The 18713-nt window shown below is 41.9% G+C and overlaps 1 protein-coding gene across 1 annotated transcript in view; it reads right to left on the minus strand.

Annotated features, from left to right (window-relative positions):
• Positions 1–18713, minus strand: part of UNC5C (unc-5 netrin receptor C) — a 394830-nt gene that overhangs the window by 29564 nt on the left and 346553 nt on the right. The window contains exons 8-10 of the mRNA XM_066631993.1: positions 10102–10293; positions 6462–6806; positions 4143–4230 (exon numbers count right to left, since the gene is read on the minus strand). Of these exons, the coding sequence (XP_066488090.1) occupies positions 4143–4230; positions 6462–6806; positions 10102–10293 (625 nt within the window). The remainder of the gene's footprint in view (positions 1–4142; positions 4231–6461; positions 6807–10101; positions 10294–18713) is intronic.

Consider the following 18713-nt stretch of genomic DNA (forward strand, 5'->3'; position numbering starts at 1 on the left):
CAATGCTAAGTAAGAAACTCACATACTGAAAAAATGCATTACACATATGAAATTATGGCAAAATTAATGCAGTTTATAAGCACTGAGGAAAACAAAGATGTAGTTCTTACAATGAAAACTGGCACAACAGTTTACAATATAAAAGATAATTTAAATCTTCTGTAGATTGGTGATAATATACATTATAGTTGAGGAAATATTTGTGTCCATATGTCTGCTATCATACCACAACAGGAACAATACCAGGAACAGGAACAATACCACAACAGGAACAATATAAAAGATAATTTAAATCTTCTGTAGATTGGTGATAATATACATTATAGGAACAATAACAGGAACAATACCACAACAGGAACAATATAAAAGATAATTTAAATCTTCTGTAGATTGGTGATAATATACATTATAGTTGAGGAAATATTTGTGTCCATATGTCTGCTATCATACAGATGCATTTTAATTAAGATTAGTTTATAATCTTAATTAAATGCTTGAAATGCTTAAATGCTTGAAATGCTTAAATGCTTGAAATTCTAACATAAAAGTTAGGACCATTCTCTGGTGGTTCTGAAAAGGAACAATGGCTTCAGAATTACAAAGGTGTTATAGAAAGTCTTGAGGCCATATTGAACTTACAGAGATGTCCCTGCCACTAACTCATCCTTGGGAAAAGAGCAAAACAACTTTGTGTGGCTCTCTGGGAGAAACACCAGCAATTTGTATGACTCAAGAGATTCTCATGTTGATGGCAGAAGGTAACACTTTTAGAAGCACCATCCTGATTTTGTATAGGGAAGTGAGAAACGTCACAGTGCTTTGTCACCCATAACCTTCAGCCAGTGGAAAGAGGGGTGGAAAGTGCAGCTTTATTGTAGAGTGAACACTGTCAAGTTCAAGCTGCTGGAGTCAACATGAATCTAGGGAGATTAGGTGGAGAGTAAAAAGTTTCAGAGCATGGCGCTGGGAAAACAAGAATCTGGCACAGAAAGCTCGAGCAACTTCCACCTTTTAGTCTGAGTATTAGCATATATTCTGTTGTGTTCAGAATAGGTTTCTGGTTTCTGGTTCCAGAGGGAGGTGGTGGCCGCTGTGGGAAACAGGGTTCTGGACTAAATGGGCCTTAGGTTTGATTCAATAGTTTTTTCTTATGTTCTTGAGAGGCTCAGAGAACTGAGAGTTTTCAACAAATAAGCTTGATGCTTATTTGTGTGTCTTGTGTGTCTATGCCCTAGAGCCAAATCCTATCCACCTTTCCCGTCCTGGTGTAGTCATGCCAATGGGGTGTGCACTGCATCTTGTGGTGGAAGGGCGTCCGCAAGGTAAGGGAACATCTGTATGCTTGCCTTGGGGATGCACTGGTGTTGGAAAGTTGGATACGATTGGGCCCTCAGACATTCCAATTTAGTTCATTCTTTCCATTGTAAAATCAACTGCTTCAAAGTTTTTGAATCATGTTACCCCATTGTCAGCCTGTGTGTAGTAACTGGGACCAGGCCCCAGCCACTATGGTGCAAAGATATGGCAGTCATTGCGCTATTGTCAGGTTGATGCCTTAGTACCATGCAAAAAGGATTGTGCAGTTATTGTAGGAGAAATATATTAACTTCACCTGCTGGGCATAAGCTCCAGAGACATTGGTCTTTAGCAACAGAATAAAAGAAGCCATGAAAAGTGCAGTTTTATGTGTTCACATATGGAACTGCCCCAATGACATAGAAAGAGCAATAGGAGGTCTGATTGTAACAATGAAAGGTGTGCATGAATGAGAACTGTAGAATGAAAACTCTCCCCATGGTTTTTCTGCCCACAATTCCTTTCCCCAAGTGCTTTCTTTTAGCCAAGGAAGCACAGCTAAGGATAAAAGCACATGGAGAGAGAAGCTGCATAGAGGTAAGACATGAGTGGGAAGAGAACATTGTGAAAATTGCTGCCCATTCTTGTTCTGTGAGATTGACAATACTGTGTTTAAACACACATAGTTGCTGTCACCACTTTAGAAGATTACACACATGACTTGTATGCAACTTTTCCTGAAGTTTGTATTTTTTTACTTTTTTACATGAAAAGCAACTGTAGGAGTTTTCAATGTTGAGCAAAGCAACACTTACAGCCCAATCCTATTTGTCCACTGTAGCACGCAGCCAGAATTTGCATTCCTACAGGCAAAGGTCTAGAAGGAAAATCCTCTAAGAAGTATAGGCTGAAGAAGCCAACTTGGCATTTAATGAAAGATTGGTCAGCATCTTTCAAAGAGCAAAAAGGATCTATTTACACCAGGCTCATAAACAGCCCCTCACCTAATGGAGTAAAGTGAGCGAGAAATTCCTACAGACATGCTTGGGTACATTTCAAGAGAAGAGTTTCTGCATTTCTTTCAAGCCACTGATGTTTCACTACAGACTTATATGAAAGGTCAATTTACGCACAGCAACCACCATGTGGAGAACACTTGCGGTGGCTATTATAGGAGGTATGCCATTTATGCAGTCCTAATCATCACTGGATGGCCCACAGGGCACTTTTCAACTTTGTAACTCTTGTCTCAGAGTGACAACTCTCCTCTCCTTGGGGAATGTGTCATTTTACAGCAAATTGATATGTTTATTGTGATGTTTCTGATTTTTTTTTAAACGGCATGGTTTAATCGAATAAACAAAGGTCAACACTGCAGGTGAACTGGTTTGGGGGAAGACTTCTGTTGAGATTAGCTGTTTTCAAAATGCAGGACATGAATAGTGAAAGCAAAAATGCTTCTGCAGCGATTTGATTTTCTAAATGTATTAGTTTAGGAATGGATGACAGACAATTAAACCGCAGGAGTGTATTCAGCATCACAGAGTCTAGAGATATTTGTGGCGGAGTGCTGAACAAATGCTCTCAGCGGAGAAGTAAATGAATGCTAAAATGATGAGGATGCTGAATTTTGCAGCAAACATAGCTTTCTGCATTTGCACGGGATGCTTACAGAACTGCAAAATGTACACTGCCCTACATGCAGCTAGACCCCTTGTGAGGGGTTTTCAAGCACTACAGTTCCTTTATTAAGCACAGAAAAAAAATGTGGTGTGGTTGTAATGTTTGCATTGGCCCTTAGAGTAAATACAAATGGATCTGATTTGCCTAGTCCATTCTGAATCGGAATATCAATTGTACAAAATTCAGGGAAGGGAGAATAAATTGTACAAAATTTGGAGAAGGGAGAGTTGCCTGGGATGCACAGTACATCACTTATAAGCCTTGTACTGCATTCCTCAGATCTGAGCCTGCTAAATAGCCTGAGCAGGACTTGAATTGCTTCATGTTGAGTTTTGAGACCCGGAATGAGGGATAGGATTCGCTGTGCACCAGCACCACTGATCTTGCCCCTTTGGGGACCCAATTCACCCTCTCCCTGGTTTCCCCTGCCCCATTACTGAACCTGCTAACTGGGTAAGAGGCACTTTTTCAGTGGGTGCTCTTCTTTTATTTGGGGGGGGCGGGAGAGTAACTGGCCCTCCTCACCCCCAGCACTGTCTTTTCTAGTGGCTATCTGCTGGTGTTCTTTTTTGCATCCTTTTAGATTGTGAGCCCTTCTGGGACAGGGAGCCATTAGTTGTTTGTTTTATTTTCTCTGTAAACTGCTTTGTGAACTTTCCGTTGAAAAGTGGTATATAAATACTGTTAACAATAATTAATAATAATAATTACACCTCCTCCCCCCTCCCCCACTGCTGCACTGCTCGGAGCAACTCTTACCTACTCTGGTGCATTCCCTCTTGTTTCAGCACCAGTGCCAGTGCTCCTGACTGGTAGGCTGCTGCAGTATGCTTAACAGCATGTTTGCGACTGCCTTGGCCAGCGCAGTAGTTGACACATGAGTGCTAAGGCAGGTTAGGATTGTGCTGAAAAGTTAACTGCATGTTAACTGATGGTTAACTGCAAAACCAAACCCCTTATCACAAACACACATGCTGCCTGGGAGAGACCTGTGCTTAGATTTTTTTTTCCAGCTATCTTTCCGTGCCTGCTTGCAAACCGTTATGTTGCCTCAGCAGCTTGTATGCATGCAAATGTTGATCAGAAATGTTGTGTTAACACACTTTGCCTCCTCCCTGCAATTAGCACTAAAGCAAATGCACCGTAAGCAGAGCCTCTTTTACCTCATGTTCTCCTTTCGGTTAACTGTCACATACATCTCATAGACTCTCCCCTGGGGAACAGCCCCTGCAGGAATCAGCAAACTTACTCCTGCACAACAACAACAAAAACAGAGAGAGAGAAAGAGAAGCAGATAAAACAGAGACCAAAAAAGAAAGGCAGCCTGACCTTTCGAGAAAGCAGCTTGGGAAGATGAGGTCCTGCATGCCAAAATCCCACCCTATAACAAAAGAGAATGTCTTGTGGCTATCCTGACACATATACCTGGCTGCGTCTTGTTTGCTGGTACCTCCTCTGCATGGTTTCTGCATTGTAAGAGTTGAAAAGGGACAGTGTGTGTTTTATTTAAGGAACAAACAGATGCTACTCTGTGGCTTGCATTGTAAAAATGAGAGCAGGGGGGAAAACAACAGTTGCATGTATTATTTCAAGCTGTAGGAATGGGTTCAGTTCCCTTGGCAATTCTTATTTAATTAAACTTTTAAAAAGCCAGCAGAATACTGTCCCATGAAACAACAGGGGTCTTCTTTTTTCCTGCAGTTATCTGTTTTTCTGGTCACCACCCACTCTTAATATGTACTTGACTTTTTCCAAACTAATAACTGGTTCAAGGAAAAAAAAAGGGTGTGTGTGTGCTATTTTTTTGCACCACCAAAATGATCCAGTGTTGGTCACAATATAGCAAACCACGACAACCCACAGTGCTAATAAAAATTCTCAACATAATTCTCTCCACAAATCATTAACACTAAAAACTAAAATCAAAAGTGAATAGAACTTAGATAGGGGATACCCAGATTCAAAAGCTTGCTTATGTGAAAGGAAAAAGGAGACACACATACCAAAAAAGTGTGAAAAAATAGAATATAATACAATTTGATATTAAAATATGCCACTATAGTTTCAATGGAACTGTCTGGTCACAAAAAGCATCTCTTCTAACAACATGAATTCCCACAAGTTGGGATTAGCAAGAATGCTGTCCCTTAAAGCTATCAGGTGACTATCAGGTGACCCAATCCTACATAAATTCCCCTACACCAACGCAGCAGTGCCAGAGCAGCTTCTGCTCCATCCTGTGGGGGAATTTTAGCTGCTGGAGGTCTCCTCAAAGTAAGGGGACATTCATCCTCATGCCATGTGATAAGCCCCAGCAGGCACAATGGGGCAACTTGGGTCTGTGCCAGTGAAAATGGCTGGCACAAGTCCACGTTACCCTACACGTTGGCAGATTGGGCACAGGAAGGTGGATAGGATATGACCCACCCCCTCCTGGGTCTGATCCGCCTTTCCCCACCCTACTCTGACAGTCCTCACCCCTGTGCTGCCCAGCAGGAACTTACTTGCTCCAGTGCGTGCTGCTTCCTGCTCTGGCACCAGGCCTTCTGGCCAGTGGACCTGGAACCTGCACTGTTAAAACTTGCTTTTTGGCACATTTGTGATAGTCTGTGCTGGCAGAACACGTTCTCCTCAGATGCAGTAGGGGGACAGGATTGCACCTGGGTCTCCCAATGCCTTACAAGTCATTAACAATGTCACTTTTGGTTTCTCCATGAAACCGGAAGTCATGTGTTTTGAGCTGTTGAGTTCGGAATGAGCCCAGCAGAGGCCATGGACATCTGTGGCTCCTGCTGGGCTCAAAGGACCCGCCGTAGGCGATGCACACAGGGGCACACACGCAGGAGGCCCTCGTGGACCCGATCGCATATGACAGAATCCGCAGATAAGAGGGTTCCCTTGTAGCTCAAAAACATATATTGAGCTATGTAGGGAGAGCTATATTGAGTTAAATGTAGGGAAAGCAACACTTTGCATGATAATTTATTCCCATCACCTAGAAGAAAAAAAATCCAAGATTCTAAATATCTTTCACACCATCTATCTGAAGCAATGTGAAACTTGGAGAAACTGATTTGTTTTCTAATTAATTTAGCCTTTTTATGTCTACTGACAACAGTAAGGATTTCTGCCTTGAAGTTTTTTATTTTCCCCCCTTTTGGCGCTGCATGAAAGAAAAGGTCAAGAGTTCTGAATCTCACTTCACAGGAGGAAGCTTCGAGGTCTAATGCTTCTGAAGGCAATGACTCAGAGCTTTACAATTTTCTGCTAAAGAAGGCTAGGGCTTTTGGAAGATAGTAGACATAGCTGAGTAAATCTGGATGGGAGAAAGTCACTGTTTGGTCTAAACATAGATGATATAGATATTCACAAGTGACCTAAATTTGTTAATTTGATGAAAAAAAAAAGAGAAATAGATGCCTTTAGGCCACATTTTTTGAAACACCATTTTTAAAAAAAAATACTGACTTGTAGACACTTACCTGAATTGGGTACAATCAGATGACCTCCAAGAGAATTGAAGGTACCAAAAGCAGTGCATGATGGGTCTGTCTGCCGTGCAAGACTCTGGTTTTTAATATTCAATGCTTCATTCTCCAGCAAAGATTGAGTGATCTGTGGGGACAATTTGGACGAGAAGTCAGATAGGTCATCCTGCGGAGTGACTGAACCCGAATTGTTGTACACTTTGATCTTCAGGTTGGGTAGCGGATCAAGAATTGGAGAGTTGGTCATCGGGATCTTATCAGAGACATCATGCAAAGCATAGACGGGCCCTCTGTACATGGCTGCAGCAGAAGTGAGGTCCGGAGGCACAGCCAGGAGGTCTGTGTGCACAGAAAAAAATGCAATGTGAAAGGCATTGTGAGTAACTGTAATCCTACCATTTGAAAGATGGTACCTCTGTGGTTAATAAAAAAGAGCCCTCTATAGGCTAAAAGAATTCCTGTAGCTTTGAAATTAGTGGCTGAGGTTACTCTGCACATGCCTGATCTTGTCTGATCCTGGAAGCTAAGCAGGGTCAGGCCTGGTTAGTACTTGGATGGGAGACCACCTAGGAATACCGGGTGCTGCAGGCTTATACCATAGTCTTTCGAGACTGAAGGTTGCCAACCAAGGTCTAAGATGAGTATCTCTATGAATCAAAAACAAAAACGCTCTGCTTGCCTGGGAGATGCCACATGAAAGCAGAGGTGACTGGATGTACATTGGCTTTGAGGTCAATACAGATTCCTTATCATATTTATCAGTAGGTTAACGGGAAATTTTCAATAGGTTAACAGGGAAAGCATTACAGCTGCCCTGTCCAAGAAAGCTGGTGTAAGGAGAGCCTCCTCAAGTGTAAAGACAGCCTCCTCAGGTTTTCAGCCTGCCTACACCTTTTCCATGGACAATGATGGGGCAGTTCTGCCTCACCTGTTGCCCCCATACACATGCTCTATATGGGTCTGTACATGAAGATTACTCAGAAACTTCGGTTTTTACGGAACACAACAGCCCAGCTGTTAGCCCAGGTGCTAGAGGCTGTGACCAAGTCACCCCTATCCATCTGCACTGGCTACTGGAAGAGAAAGCCTACATAAATACTTCAATAAGAGCATGACCCCTTTCCTCCATAAAAAGTTTCTCTCTAAGTTGAAGAATGTTAAAACTACAAGAGAGTAGTTCAGGGCAGAAAAAAAGGCATGTGTATCACTCCACCTTCAAGTCTCTGATAACTATCAACTGCACCTTTGCTATATGGTATTTATACTGCAATTGCTTTTCTGAATCCAAATTCTTTTTTGCTTTGTTATCTTAGCTTCACTTTCAGCTCCACTGAGGTTGCTGCAGGTTTTGCAATATTGCTGTAGTGCAGAAGTAGCTGCATCACACCTCAAAGCCTAGGAATAAGGGGAAAAAAATTGGGGCAGTTGGTCTTAGGATCAGACTGCAAAAGTGCTGGACAAAGATTAGTAAGTCATGACACTTGGAGGCCAATCCCAAAGCTCTGCAGAGTAAATTTTCTCTGGCATATTACTGCAAAATACGGACTGCAACATATCAATCTGCATGATCGAGGGGAATAGAAAAAGAGAACAAAGGATTGCAAAGAACTATGAAATCATGCACTTTATCATTCCTAGTCAGGGCTGTAGCATTGCCTCTGGCATATTTCTGAGTGGCTTCTGCAGCACTGATGCAAACTAAACTTTGGCAAGTAAACTGCAGTCCTGCTCATCTTCTATGTTGGACAAAACTCTGGTGATGTTTACTTCTAACTTGATTTGACTTTAATTTATGAAAGATTATTTCTTCACCTTTCTTTTCATTTCCATTGCAACTGCAGCCTTAAATAGTGCTTTCCATCTAAAGCAGGGGTGTCAAACATAAGGCCCAGGGCTTTTTATCTGGCCCTCAGGCTCTCAGTTGCTGAACAGTTGCTGAAACAGCAGTGCATGAAAATTGGGCTCTCCCATATCTTGAAATATGATCAAGATTTGCGTATTTTCTCTTCTGTCATTTGCAGTTAATGCAGTTAATGAGAACAAAGTGCTGATTTCTGGCTATCAGCTGCTTAATGATGTCACTTTCTGGTCAATGACGCCACTTCCGGCCATCAGCAAGCACTCTGAATGCTAACTTCGGCCCTCTGTATGAAACGAGTTTGACACCCCTGATCTAAAGGATCAGCTTGGTTTCCATGCCTGTATTTTATGAACTACCAGAACCCTATGGGCATGATCTATTGGACTGTACCATTTCAGGTTGGACTTCTGTTTCAGCCAGACTTGACTCCACTTGAGTCCTCTGAAGGGGACTGGAGCTGCACTCCGGTCCCTTCTGGAGGGCATTCTGAAGCCCGCAGAAGCAGTGGGTGGACACACACTGCCTCTGCAGGCTTCACAATCCTTCCGGAGGGAACTGGAGCACAGCTTTGGTCCCTTTGTGAGGGAGAAAGGGGCAGAAAATCACCAATCTGATTATCCACAATTTTTGGTAACAGCAAGGAATTCAAGAACAGATCCCTCATGGATACTGAGGCCCCACCTGTAGTTACCAAAATAGCTAAATGGAGCCTCCAAGTTCAAGGGCAGTATATCTCCAGTGCCAGAAAGTATAGAGCAAGAAACACATACTAATAATAATAATAATAATAATAATAATAATAACTTTATTTTTATCCCGCCTTTCTCCCCAAAGGGACTCAAGGCGGCTTACAACATATTAAAAACATAATTTAAAAACAAATAAAAACATATTAATACATCATAAAAAACAGCAGTCAGAGTAAAAATAGGTAAAAAGAGCATAGAGCAGCAGCAAGTCATAAAAGAATCAGGCCTGTAAAAAATATTAAAAGATGTTAAAAAGATGTTAAAAGGCGGAGAACTCAGAAGGCCTGTTTAAACAGAAGGGTCTTCAGGCCTCGCCGAAAGGACTCAAGAGAGGGAGCCATTCTTAAGTCAGGGGGAAGGGAGTTCCATAGCGTTGGTGCCACTACTGAGAAGGCCCTATTTCTTGCAGCCGCCCCACTATTGACTTTCTCACCTGTCCTTTCCCTGCCTTTCTCCTCATCTTCCAACCAGAGCAAATCAAACAGAGTAGATATGGTTGCCCTGAGTATGCCCACCATTAGAAAGTTGGGAGCATGCAAACCATAAACTGCGGTGATTTAAATGTTTTTCAAATTATATGGTGACTTTGTGCATGCCACTTAGAAAGTGTCCATGTGCCCTAATGGCACATGTACTGTGGGTTGGCCACCCCTGGTATAAACTAGCATCTATCTACCCTTCACTCTTTAGCTTTCTGACAGCCCAAACCTTCCTGGGAGTAAGCCCCATTGACTCTAATGGGTCTTACTTCTGAGTAGACATGCATAGGCTTGGGCTGTGAGTCATTGCTTGGCTGTAATTCTCACATATTAATATCTAGGCTTTTTCTCCAGGTAACAAAGGAATATTTTAATCCTTTTCTCTGGGAAACAAAGGAATATTTTACTTATTATTTGTTTAGCTTACTGATAAAGTACTAGGCTTAATTCAACAAATACAATTTTTATTTACTGATACTAGAAAGTGCTGTCTTAATGGTGTATTCCTAAATTTCATCAATGAGAAATGATAAGGGGATACTAACCTTGCCTTGCAGCTTTGATGTTAACAGGTTGGAACCCACCATTTAATGCTGAGGAATCTATAATATCTGACTCAAAGTCCCGATGGTTCTTCCGGTAGATGAACAATGCAACAATCACTGAAATAGCCAGACACACAATCACGGCTATCACAATTCCAACATACAGGGCTACATCATCTGAATCTGGGGCAGCTGGAAGAAAATAATTGGGGTGGGGAAAGAAAACATATAATATGGCAAATGGTCTCAGGAGTTTTCAGACGTATACATCCATATTACACAAATTTCTGCAGATGTTTACAATCAGTTTTATAGGTTCATTTAAAATCCATTTCAAAAGCTCTCTAACAGGGTCTTTTAAATTTACATTATAGCTCTTTTCTCATTCCTTATCCATTTTGTAAAGAGGTTGCATAAAAGACTGCTTATAACCAGATGTACTATGTACATTTAGTAACAGAGGTATTGATTACAGCAATTCCTGAAGAAATAATCATACAACAGCCTCTCTTTTTACTCCTTCCCCCAACACCAAATTTGAAAAAAAATTAAACTAAGTGCACAATCCTATGCATGTCTACTCAGAAGTAAGTCCCATTGTGTTCTATAGGGCTTACTCCCAGAAAAGTGTGTATAGGATTGCAGCCTAAAACTAACAAATTATGGAAATGGTTGGCCTCTTGTGAATCCATTTGTTGACTAAGTTTGAATATTCCTTAAAGGAAATATTTCATGTGGCCAAGTTCCATGACCTGAAAGTACTTTAGAACACATAACCAAATGCTGAATAACAGTCAAAGTTTCTATCTAAATAGCCACTGTGATTCATTGTGTGTGAGAGTTACTTTGCACATATACAGAGAACTCCCCTGCGCTGTTCCATTCACTTTGGTGAACAGGACAGCTCAAGATGCATGCACTGAATTGCACTGTCCATTCACACAGAAACTCCATGGACATTCTCTGGACAAATGGGGATGGGTGCAGGGTACACTGTCACTGAACAGCACTGTACTCTTCCTTTAAAGCAGTGATTTTCAACCACTGTGCTACATTGGTCAGTAGGTGGGAGAGGTCAGTACATTGGTGTGCTACAAATGGTCAGTAGGTGGGAGAGGGTCATTTATTAGTAAGGCCATTGGGGGATGTGAGTCCCCCATTGGCAGTGCAGTGTGCCTTGTCAATTGTCAAAAATTAATGGTGTGCCTTGACAATTTTAGCACCTTCTCAGTGCGCTGTGAAATGAAAAAAGGTTGAAAGTTTCTGCTCTAAAGTCATGGGCCATTTATAGGGCTGCCACACACTGGAAACCTAATCCTGGGGGGAAACTGTCATATTTACATCCCACAAGTGACTAAAATGTGTTTTGAACAGGCTCATAATATATAATGCATTGTATTTTTAACTTTTTTTAAAATTCAAAGCTTGTTTTAATTATTTTCTTAACATAAGAATCTGCTTTGGGGATACTAGGTCAAAAAGAAGAGTAGAAATGCAATGAAGATACACCTTTTAAAAAATAATCTCATGATTTGTTCACAGTCTTGAGATGTGAGCCCCTACATTTTAGTGCAAATGGACAGAATTCAAGAATGGTGTAGTTTGCCATGCAGAGAAGTAACTACCCATGAAAATAAGAAAAGCTCAGAATGAGAATTCGTGGGCAGACAGTGGCAACCTAGCTGACCCCTCTCTAAAACTATATCTGAGAACTATTGGGGGGGGAACATCTTATACAAGCAGGAGACTGACTCAAAATCTCTGAATTCCTGATGCAGTATGACAAATGCTACTCCTCCCTAAGCTGGTGGTGTGCCAGCTTCTGCTCCTTCCACTCCCTGGATTGTAAAAAGAAGAGAGGAGTGGATTAGAGGATGAAGCGTGAAGGAGAGTAAAATGCTGTAGCCCACCAGTCTCCTCCACTCCTTCTCTTCCAGTCTGTCTCCCTTTTTTCTTTTACAATCCAGGGAGTGGAGGGAGAAGGAGAAGTGCAGGGGAGTAGGTTGACAGAAGTTGACCACTCCATCAACCTCTTGCCTGAGGTGACCACTTTAGTTGGCCTCATGGATGGACTGGCCTGCATTTAAGTAAAATGTCCAATATGTTCTTCAAGGCATGTTGACAAGCTGACACGAAGAATAAAACAGGGCCATATCCACATAGCAGAATACTACTTAGCATTTTAAAAGCACATTGTTTAGCATTCAGATATATTATCTCAGCAATCTTTACAACAGCCCTGCAGAGTAGACCAGTTATGATTCCCCCACATTACAGACAGAGCCAGGTGGGGTTGAATGTGAGAGAAAGCAGTTTGCCAATATGGCTGCTGGAGTGAGATTGAAATCAGAGCCTTTCTTAGTTTACTGCCTCAGCTACATTGCTGCATCAAATCTCAGAATTCATTCTACAGGCTTCCACAGACTACAGTGCTATAAAAAGCCAGGATTCTCTCTAGTTCTCTTGAGACAACCAGGGCGGCTTGTGACACTTTCTGCTATCTGCTTGTAACACATCTCCTGCACGAATCCCAGTGCAATACTTAGTGCTACTCTTCTCTCTCCCCCCCCCCCCAATATCTTATTGAAAGCTTTGCGGATATGCTAGAATTTGATGCAAGTTTCAGGTGGTAAAAAATTCCCATCAATATTAATTGTAAGCAGCCTGAGATTAGAAAAGGCAACTGTATCAACTTCTTTTTTTAGCCACTTTGCGTTATTTCTGCGTCTGCAGCATTAATTTTCATTTTGCTTTCTTCTCAGCTTTCTCACACTTTACATCCCCAGCTGCCTCCCAGTTGCTGAGGTGCGAAGTGAAGGGTCCAAGGGAGAAATGATCAAACTCAATATTCTCTCTGCTGATGTAAAGGCTTCATTTTTTAAATGCTGCCATTTATTTTATTTTGTCCATTGACAGACGAAAGTGCAAGCAAAATCAGTGGGAGGTCCTCTTTGCCTTGCTACATTCTTTTCCTCGATCAAATACTTGCAATCATGCTTTCTAATAGTCTCCTTCTGCTGGGAACTAAATACATTCCTCCTTTTCATTTCTTCTTCTACATGCCTACCTGGCATGTAGCTTGTTTTATTTACACTAGTTTCCCTGATACATCATTCAGTGTACCTCCTTAAAGCAAGCAAAATACAGCTCTCATAGGATTTAGTACTCCTGATGCACATGCGACTGGGCTGATCTCAGAGCAGGAAATTAGTATCTAAGAACAAAATATCAAACAACACTTACAAGAAAATCCATATTCATTCTGGGTTCTCTGTTCAGTTGAAATAGGGTAAATGAAACCTTTAAAAGAAAAAAAAGATGGGAACAAAATCAAATTAATGAAGGGAGCTTTAAAAAAACACATGAAAAATGGTTTAATTTTTAAAACAAAAAAAGGAAAAGGAAAGGAAACTCATGGTACTTAAAAATTCTGATTCAGCACACTATTATAATTTTGCATCTCTTGTCTGCTCAGGAGTCTCACTAAGAATTAATAAGTAGGCAGACTGAATTTCAGAGCCAAAAATCGGTCTCGAGTCACTAACTTTGGAGTGCTTAAAGTCTTTCTTTTATTGAGCATAAACTCTAATGGATCTAATTTATTTCAGACATCAAGGGTCATTAGCATATGGAAAATCTTCTTCCCCCATTCCCTGCCATATGCTTTAATTCCCAGGGTATTTTCAGCAGGGCTCTAAACAGTTTTTTTATTTAATTATAGTAGTTTGCTGTTGGCCTAATGGAACTGAAAGAGGTTTGCCGTCATTGGTCAGAGGTTAAATATCCATTTACAGAGGGTTTAGCCTATGCAAAAGTTTCACTTCCCCACCCCCTTTCCTCCCTAAATTTCCTGGGAATGGTTTTAACCTTCCCTTTAATAGAAATCCAATAGGAATTCTCCAGAGAGCAAGCAATTTGTCAGAGAGCTGGAAATGGAATGTGCTCCATTTGAGATCATTAGAAAATCAATAGAAGCCTTGAGATTGTAAAGTAATTTATTTTAGATTTTGAAGGCATTGTGCAATATTGACAAAATCATAACACAATTCACATTTTTCTCCTAGAAACAAATAGCAAGAAAGGTGACTCCTGTCTCCTTTCTCCCTGCTCTCCCTGCTCTCCAAGAAATACAATGCTTTCCTCCTCCTATCAGTCTGCATTATCTGATTATCCTATCAGATAATACACTGTTTCCTCCTCCTATCAGTCTGCAAGCCCAGTGAGAAAGAAAAATTATTTTATTGTATCAGCAGCGACATTGTGGCTACAATCCTAACTGCGCTTATTTGGAAATACGTCCCACTGGGATGAGTTAGATTTTCTTCCAAGTAAATATGTTTAGGATCTGGGTGACAATTGAGCAAATACTCCTGTTTGAATAAAGTCTGTTTGAATAGAGAAATCCTGCATTAGACACTCAGAGAGGAAAATGTCTGAAGACTATCAGACAAGGATGTACTGTTGTTACAATTGCTGGGCATACCTATCAAACACTGGACTTAATAATAAGGGCCAGACGTATTTCTAGATGAGACACAATACAAATTGGAATGATGGACTCAAGAAACAATGAAATTAAATTCAGAGTTTCTGTTCAATTACACTATGTGGAGCTAGGGGTGTCTCTGGAGCATATTCAGAAATATTTGTCGTTTCTTGAAACCTCTGAGTGTTTGTGGACCTTGTGGCTGTAGCATAGTTCCACTTAAGACCTTATTTTTTTAATTATCAATCAGAACCTTTATTAGCATAATATATACATATACAAACAAAGAGTTCACAAATCTAAAGAATAATTCCCCGATGTCTCACCCATTTGCATCAGCGTTTCCAGAGATGTTTTAGAAAAGTCCCCATTGTCTCAAATATATATAATTGGACACTCAGAGGAAAACAGACGCTTCAACTGAATCTCGTCTGAACAATCTGCCCACTTATTCAAATAAGGAGCTAAATATTTCTTGCAGGCCATTAGATAGAGTGTACAATGCAAAATCATATGAGACAAAGATTGAGTCCTACCTAGCCCACATCTGAAGCACCTTTAGTTGTATGGGGTCTTGTTGAATCTTCCACATAGCATAGCTGAGTGAAATAGATTGCACCTGGCCAAGGTGAAGGCCCTGCACTCATAAGGACCTTATTTTCTTTTAAGATAAAGGTTGGAAATTGTCTTTAAAAAATGCATGGTGTAGTGCAGAGGTTTGCTCTACATACATTCACAAGAGGCTGTTATTTATTCCTTTTGAATATTCTTTACTTTTCTAGATCTAGTGGTGGTACTTGAAGTGGTGTCTGGTGGTGCTCATGGGACCCCTATATCCTGCCATCCACCAGTGAGACACAACAAACAGTGGTAGAGGCTTGGCTCAGCGGGCAGAGCTCCGAAGTATGCTTTTCTGCACTCCAAAAAGCCCTCCCATTCGCTCTGAGCCTCTTACAGGGTTTTTTTGTGTCACATTCGGCCTCACAACCAGAAGTAAGTAGTATAAGGACCCCCCTTCTGTCAAAATACTGGAACCGCGTGGTGTTCAAAGCACACGTGACCGGAAGTACGTGGTAGGATGCGGAAATACGTCAGTGGAAACCACGCCCCGGAAGGGGTGGAGGGTGGACATGTGACCCCTCTAGGAACTCCTCTCGAGCTCCCTGACCACATGGTGGGGGTTTCAGACAGGACCAACAGTGAGGGTGGCGCCCAACGGGCGCCATTTTCTACGTTGCCCACTAGGAACTCCTCTCGGGGCCCTGGACCAATAGGAGAGGGCTTTGGGACAACGGGACCAGTGGCATGGTGTGGAGGGTGATCCCAAGGACATGCCAGGGCATGTCCGGATGCGGGGAAGGCATTTAAACTGCTGGGGAGAGGGGAAAAGTCCTCTTCTTTTTTTGCAACCAGCCGAAACTTACCACAACAAACAAGCAAAAAATGGAGAGACCCATGGAACTTGACTTGGCAGACGGCCAGTGTTCAGGAACAACAATCAATTTTTATAATCTGGAGCCAGAGCAAGGTGTTGCAGCAATAGACTGGGCTGCATATTTGCATCACGTCAAACAACCGGGTGAGAACGCGACAGCCACCCCCACCACCACTGTGGAATATGCACCAGTCTCTTCCTTAGAGACACCCAAGAGGCCTACAGAGCCAAGCAACCACACAGCTGCCCCACCACGAAAAAAGCAGTGGAGGCATTACCAGCTCAGACGATTACAAAAAGCCCTCTCTACATCTTATGTACAAGGTTGCCTTAGATGAAGAAAGCCGCTGTTACGCATCTGTCCCATGAAAGTGTGATAAAAATGAGAACACCCCTGGACAGCATGACGTTGTGGAATCTTTGAAAGCCAAGTATGCACAGGTAAGTTTCTTTTGGAGTGGTGAACAAATGTTTTAGGCTTTGTGAATAGTTCTGAAAGAGGGGCATAATCAATTTTAAATTATTTTAAGGAGCCACCAGTGGAGAAAGAGTGCCCCAGCTTACCTGAGAACAGTCAGTATCTGGTAGGTGGCCTTCTAGAGCGGGGTGGGGGGGAGGAGCTGTGCTATGTGGGGTTTGGTTATATTTTAAAGAAAATTTAATATTTGGCTAAAAAGTTTTTCCAGGATCTTCTAGAAAAACAAGAATCTTTTGTTACACTGAGACATCTGTTGACAGAAGTGGACAATGTCCTACCAAAAAATTTCTCAAGCGCAACACGTGGAATAGCCAGAGTAGTTGTTTACAGTGTTTTGAAATTGTGCTTAAAGAATTACTTACATGAGTTGTGTCAGGGCTGCCAGGTGAATGCCCCTGGACATTCACATGAGTGTGTCAAATGGAGACAGTCTGATATAGACACAAGAGTGAGAGAGCTCTGTTGGCACTTGTATGTACCAGCCATACTGCATCTAAGATTGATTTTAAAGCTTGATTTTACAATGCACTGTCTACATGTGGATTGTGAAACTAGTTGTGTGGATCCAACTATCCACACTGTCCCTTATTGAAACTGTGCGTAAGGTGCCAGAACCCCAAAAAATGCTACACAAGATTTTGAAATTACCAGACCTGAGGTTTGTACAGCACACACAACATATCATGGGGAGAATGAAGTATCAGAGGTTCCTTATGAAATGGCTGGCTTTTAAATCTTGCTGTGTTTTAGATTTTGTAGCTACTGTACATTTTTTTATGTTGTATGTGTAAAAACAGGAATAAAAAGTTTTATTTCAAAACAGGCAGACTGGTCACAGGATGTGGAAAACCACAACAGGCCTCCATTAAAACAGACTGATTTAATCAAATTTGATTTAATCAGCGGCCTAACAAAAGCATCTAGCAGCACACCCCATCTATCTTACACAGCCATTAACATCTTGAAACTGCAGGATTTGGGGGTGGGTGGGTGGATGGTTGCAAAAAAAAGAAGAGGATTTTCCCCTCTCCCCAGTGGTTTAAATGCCTTCCCCTTGTCCAGACATGCCCTCCACACCACGCCACCAGTCTTGTGGTCCCAAAACCCCCTCCTATTGGTCCATGACCCCGAGGGGAGTTCCTAGAAGGGTCACATGGCACCCCATTTCCAGGGGGCGGCACAGAAAATGGTGCCCGTTGGGCACCACCCATTGGTCCTGCCATTCTGAAACCCCCACCATGTGGTCAGGGGGCTCAAGAAGAGTTCCTAGTGGGGTCACATGCCCACCCTCCACCCCTTCCAGGGCGTGGTTTCCGCTGACGTATTTTTGCATCCTACCATGTGCTTCCGGTCATGTGTGCATTGAACACCACATGGTTCCGGTATTTTGAGAGAAGGGGGGTCCTTATTCTGCTACTGAAGTAACTGGTGATGATGTCATTGCCAGTTACTTCTGGTGGTACTTCAAATAGGTGGACCATGTGAAATGGTACTGCAGAGGGCAAATGTTGAGAAACACTGATCTAAAACAACATAAGAATTGTTGTTGGACAAGGCTGAAGACCCATATAGTGTGTCATGTTTCCCAACATGGCTAGATAGATGTTTCTGGAAAGTCCAAATGTGGAACATGTAGGCAACTAACTTCAGGATCGGTGCCAGACTCCCATAGCATCTGGGAAAATCCCTCCTCTGGGGTCTGCAGTGATGCACTGGGTCCCTACTTCCCCAAAGATTGGATAGCAGCCTGACAGTAGTGCAGAGTGCTTTGTGATGGCCACCACCATCTTTTTTCTTTTCTTTCCTTTTTTTTTAAACAACAATGCAATGTGCTCACCTGCTGGCTGCACTACAATTGCAAAATGATGGAACTGAACTGAACTGCATTACTGTTAAAAAAACAAAAATGGTGGCCAGCACTGCAACAAATTGCTCTGGATCTCTAACCATCCATGCGCTTAACTAACAGCTGAATCCTATCTAACTCCCCTGCACCAGTGCAGCAGCACCAATGAGGATTACAGGAAACCTGTTCACAAGCTACACTTTTTAAGCCTAAATCAGGCTTTTCTAGCAATATGTGATTACAAGAACACTGGAACTCCACTATAAATTGTATCTATATCTCAATCAAACACAGCTGGTCTGAAAAAAATGCTTATGGGCAATAGATATGACCCCTCCAATTGATGCAATTATGCAAACACTTCTGA

The sequence above is a fragment of the Tiliqua scincoides genome, chromosome 6 (genome assembly GCF_035046505.1).
Source record: "Tiliqua scincoides isolate rTilSci1 chromosome 6, rTilSci1.hap2, whole genome shotgun sequence".
Classification (NCBI taxonomy): Eukaryota; Metazoa; Chordata; class Lepidosauria; order Squamata; family Scincidae; genus Tiliqua; species Tiliqua scincoides.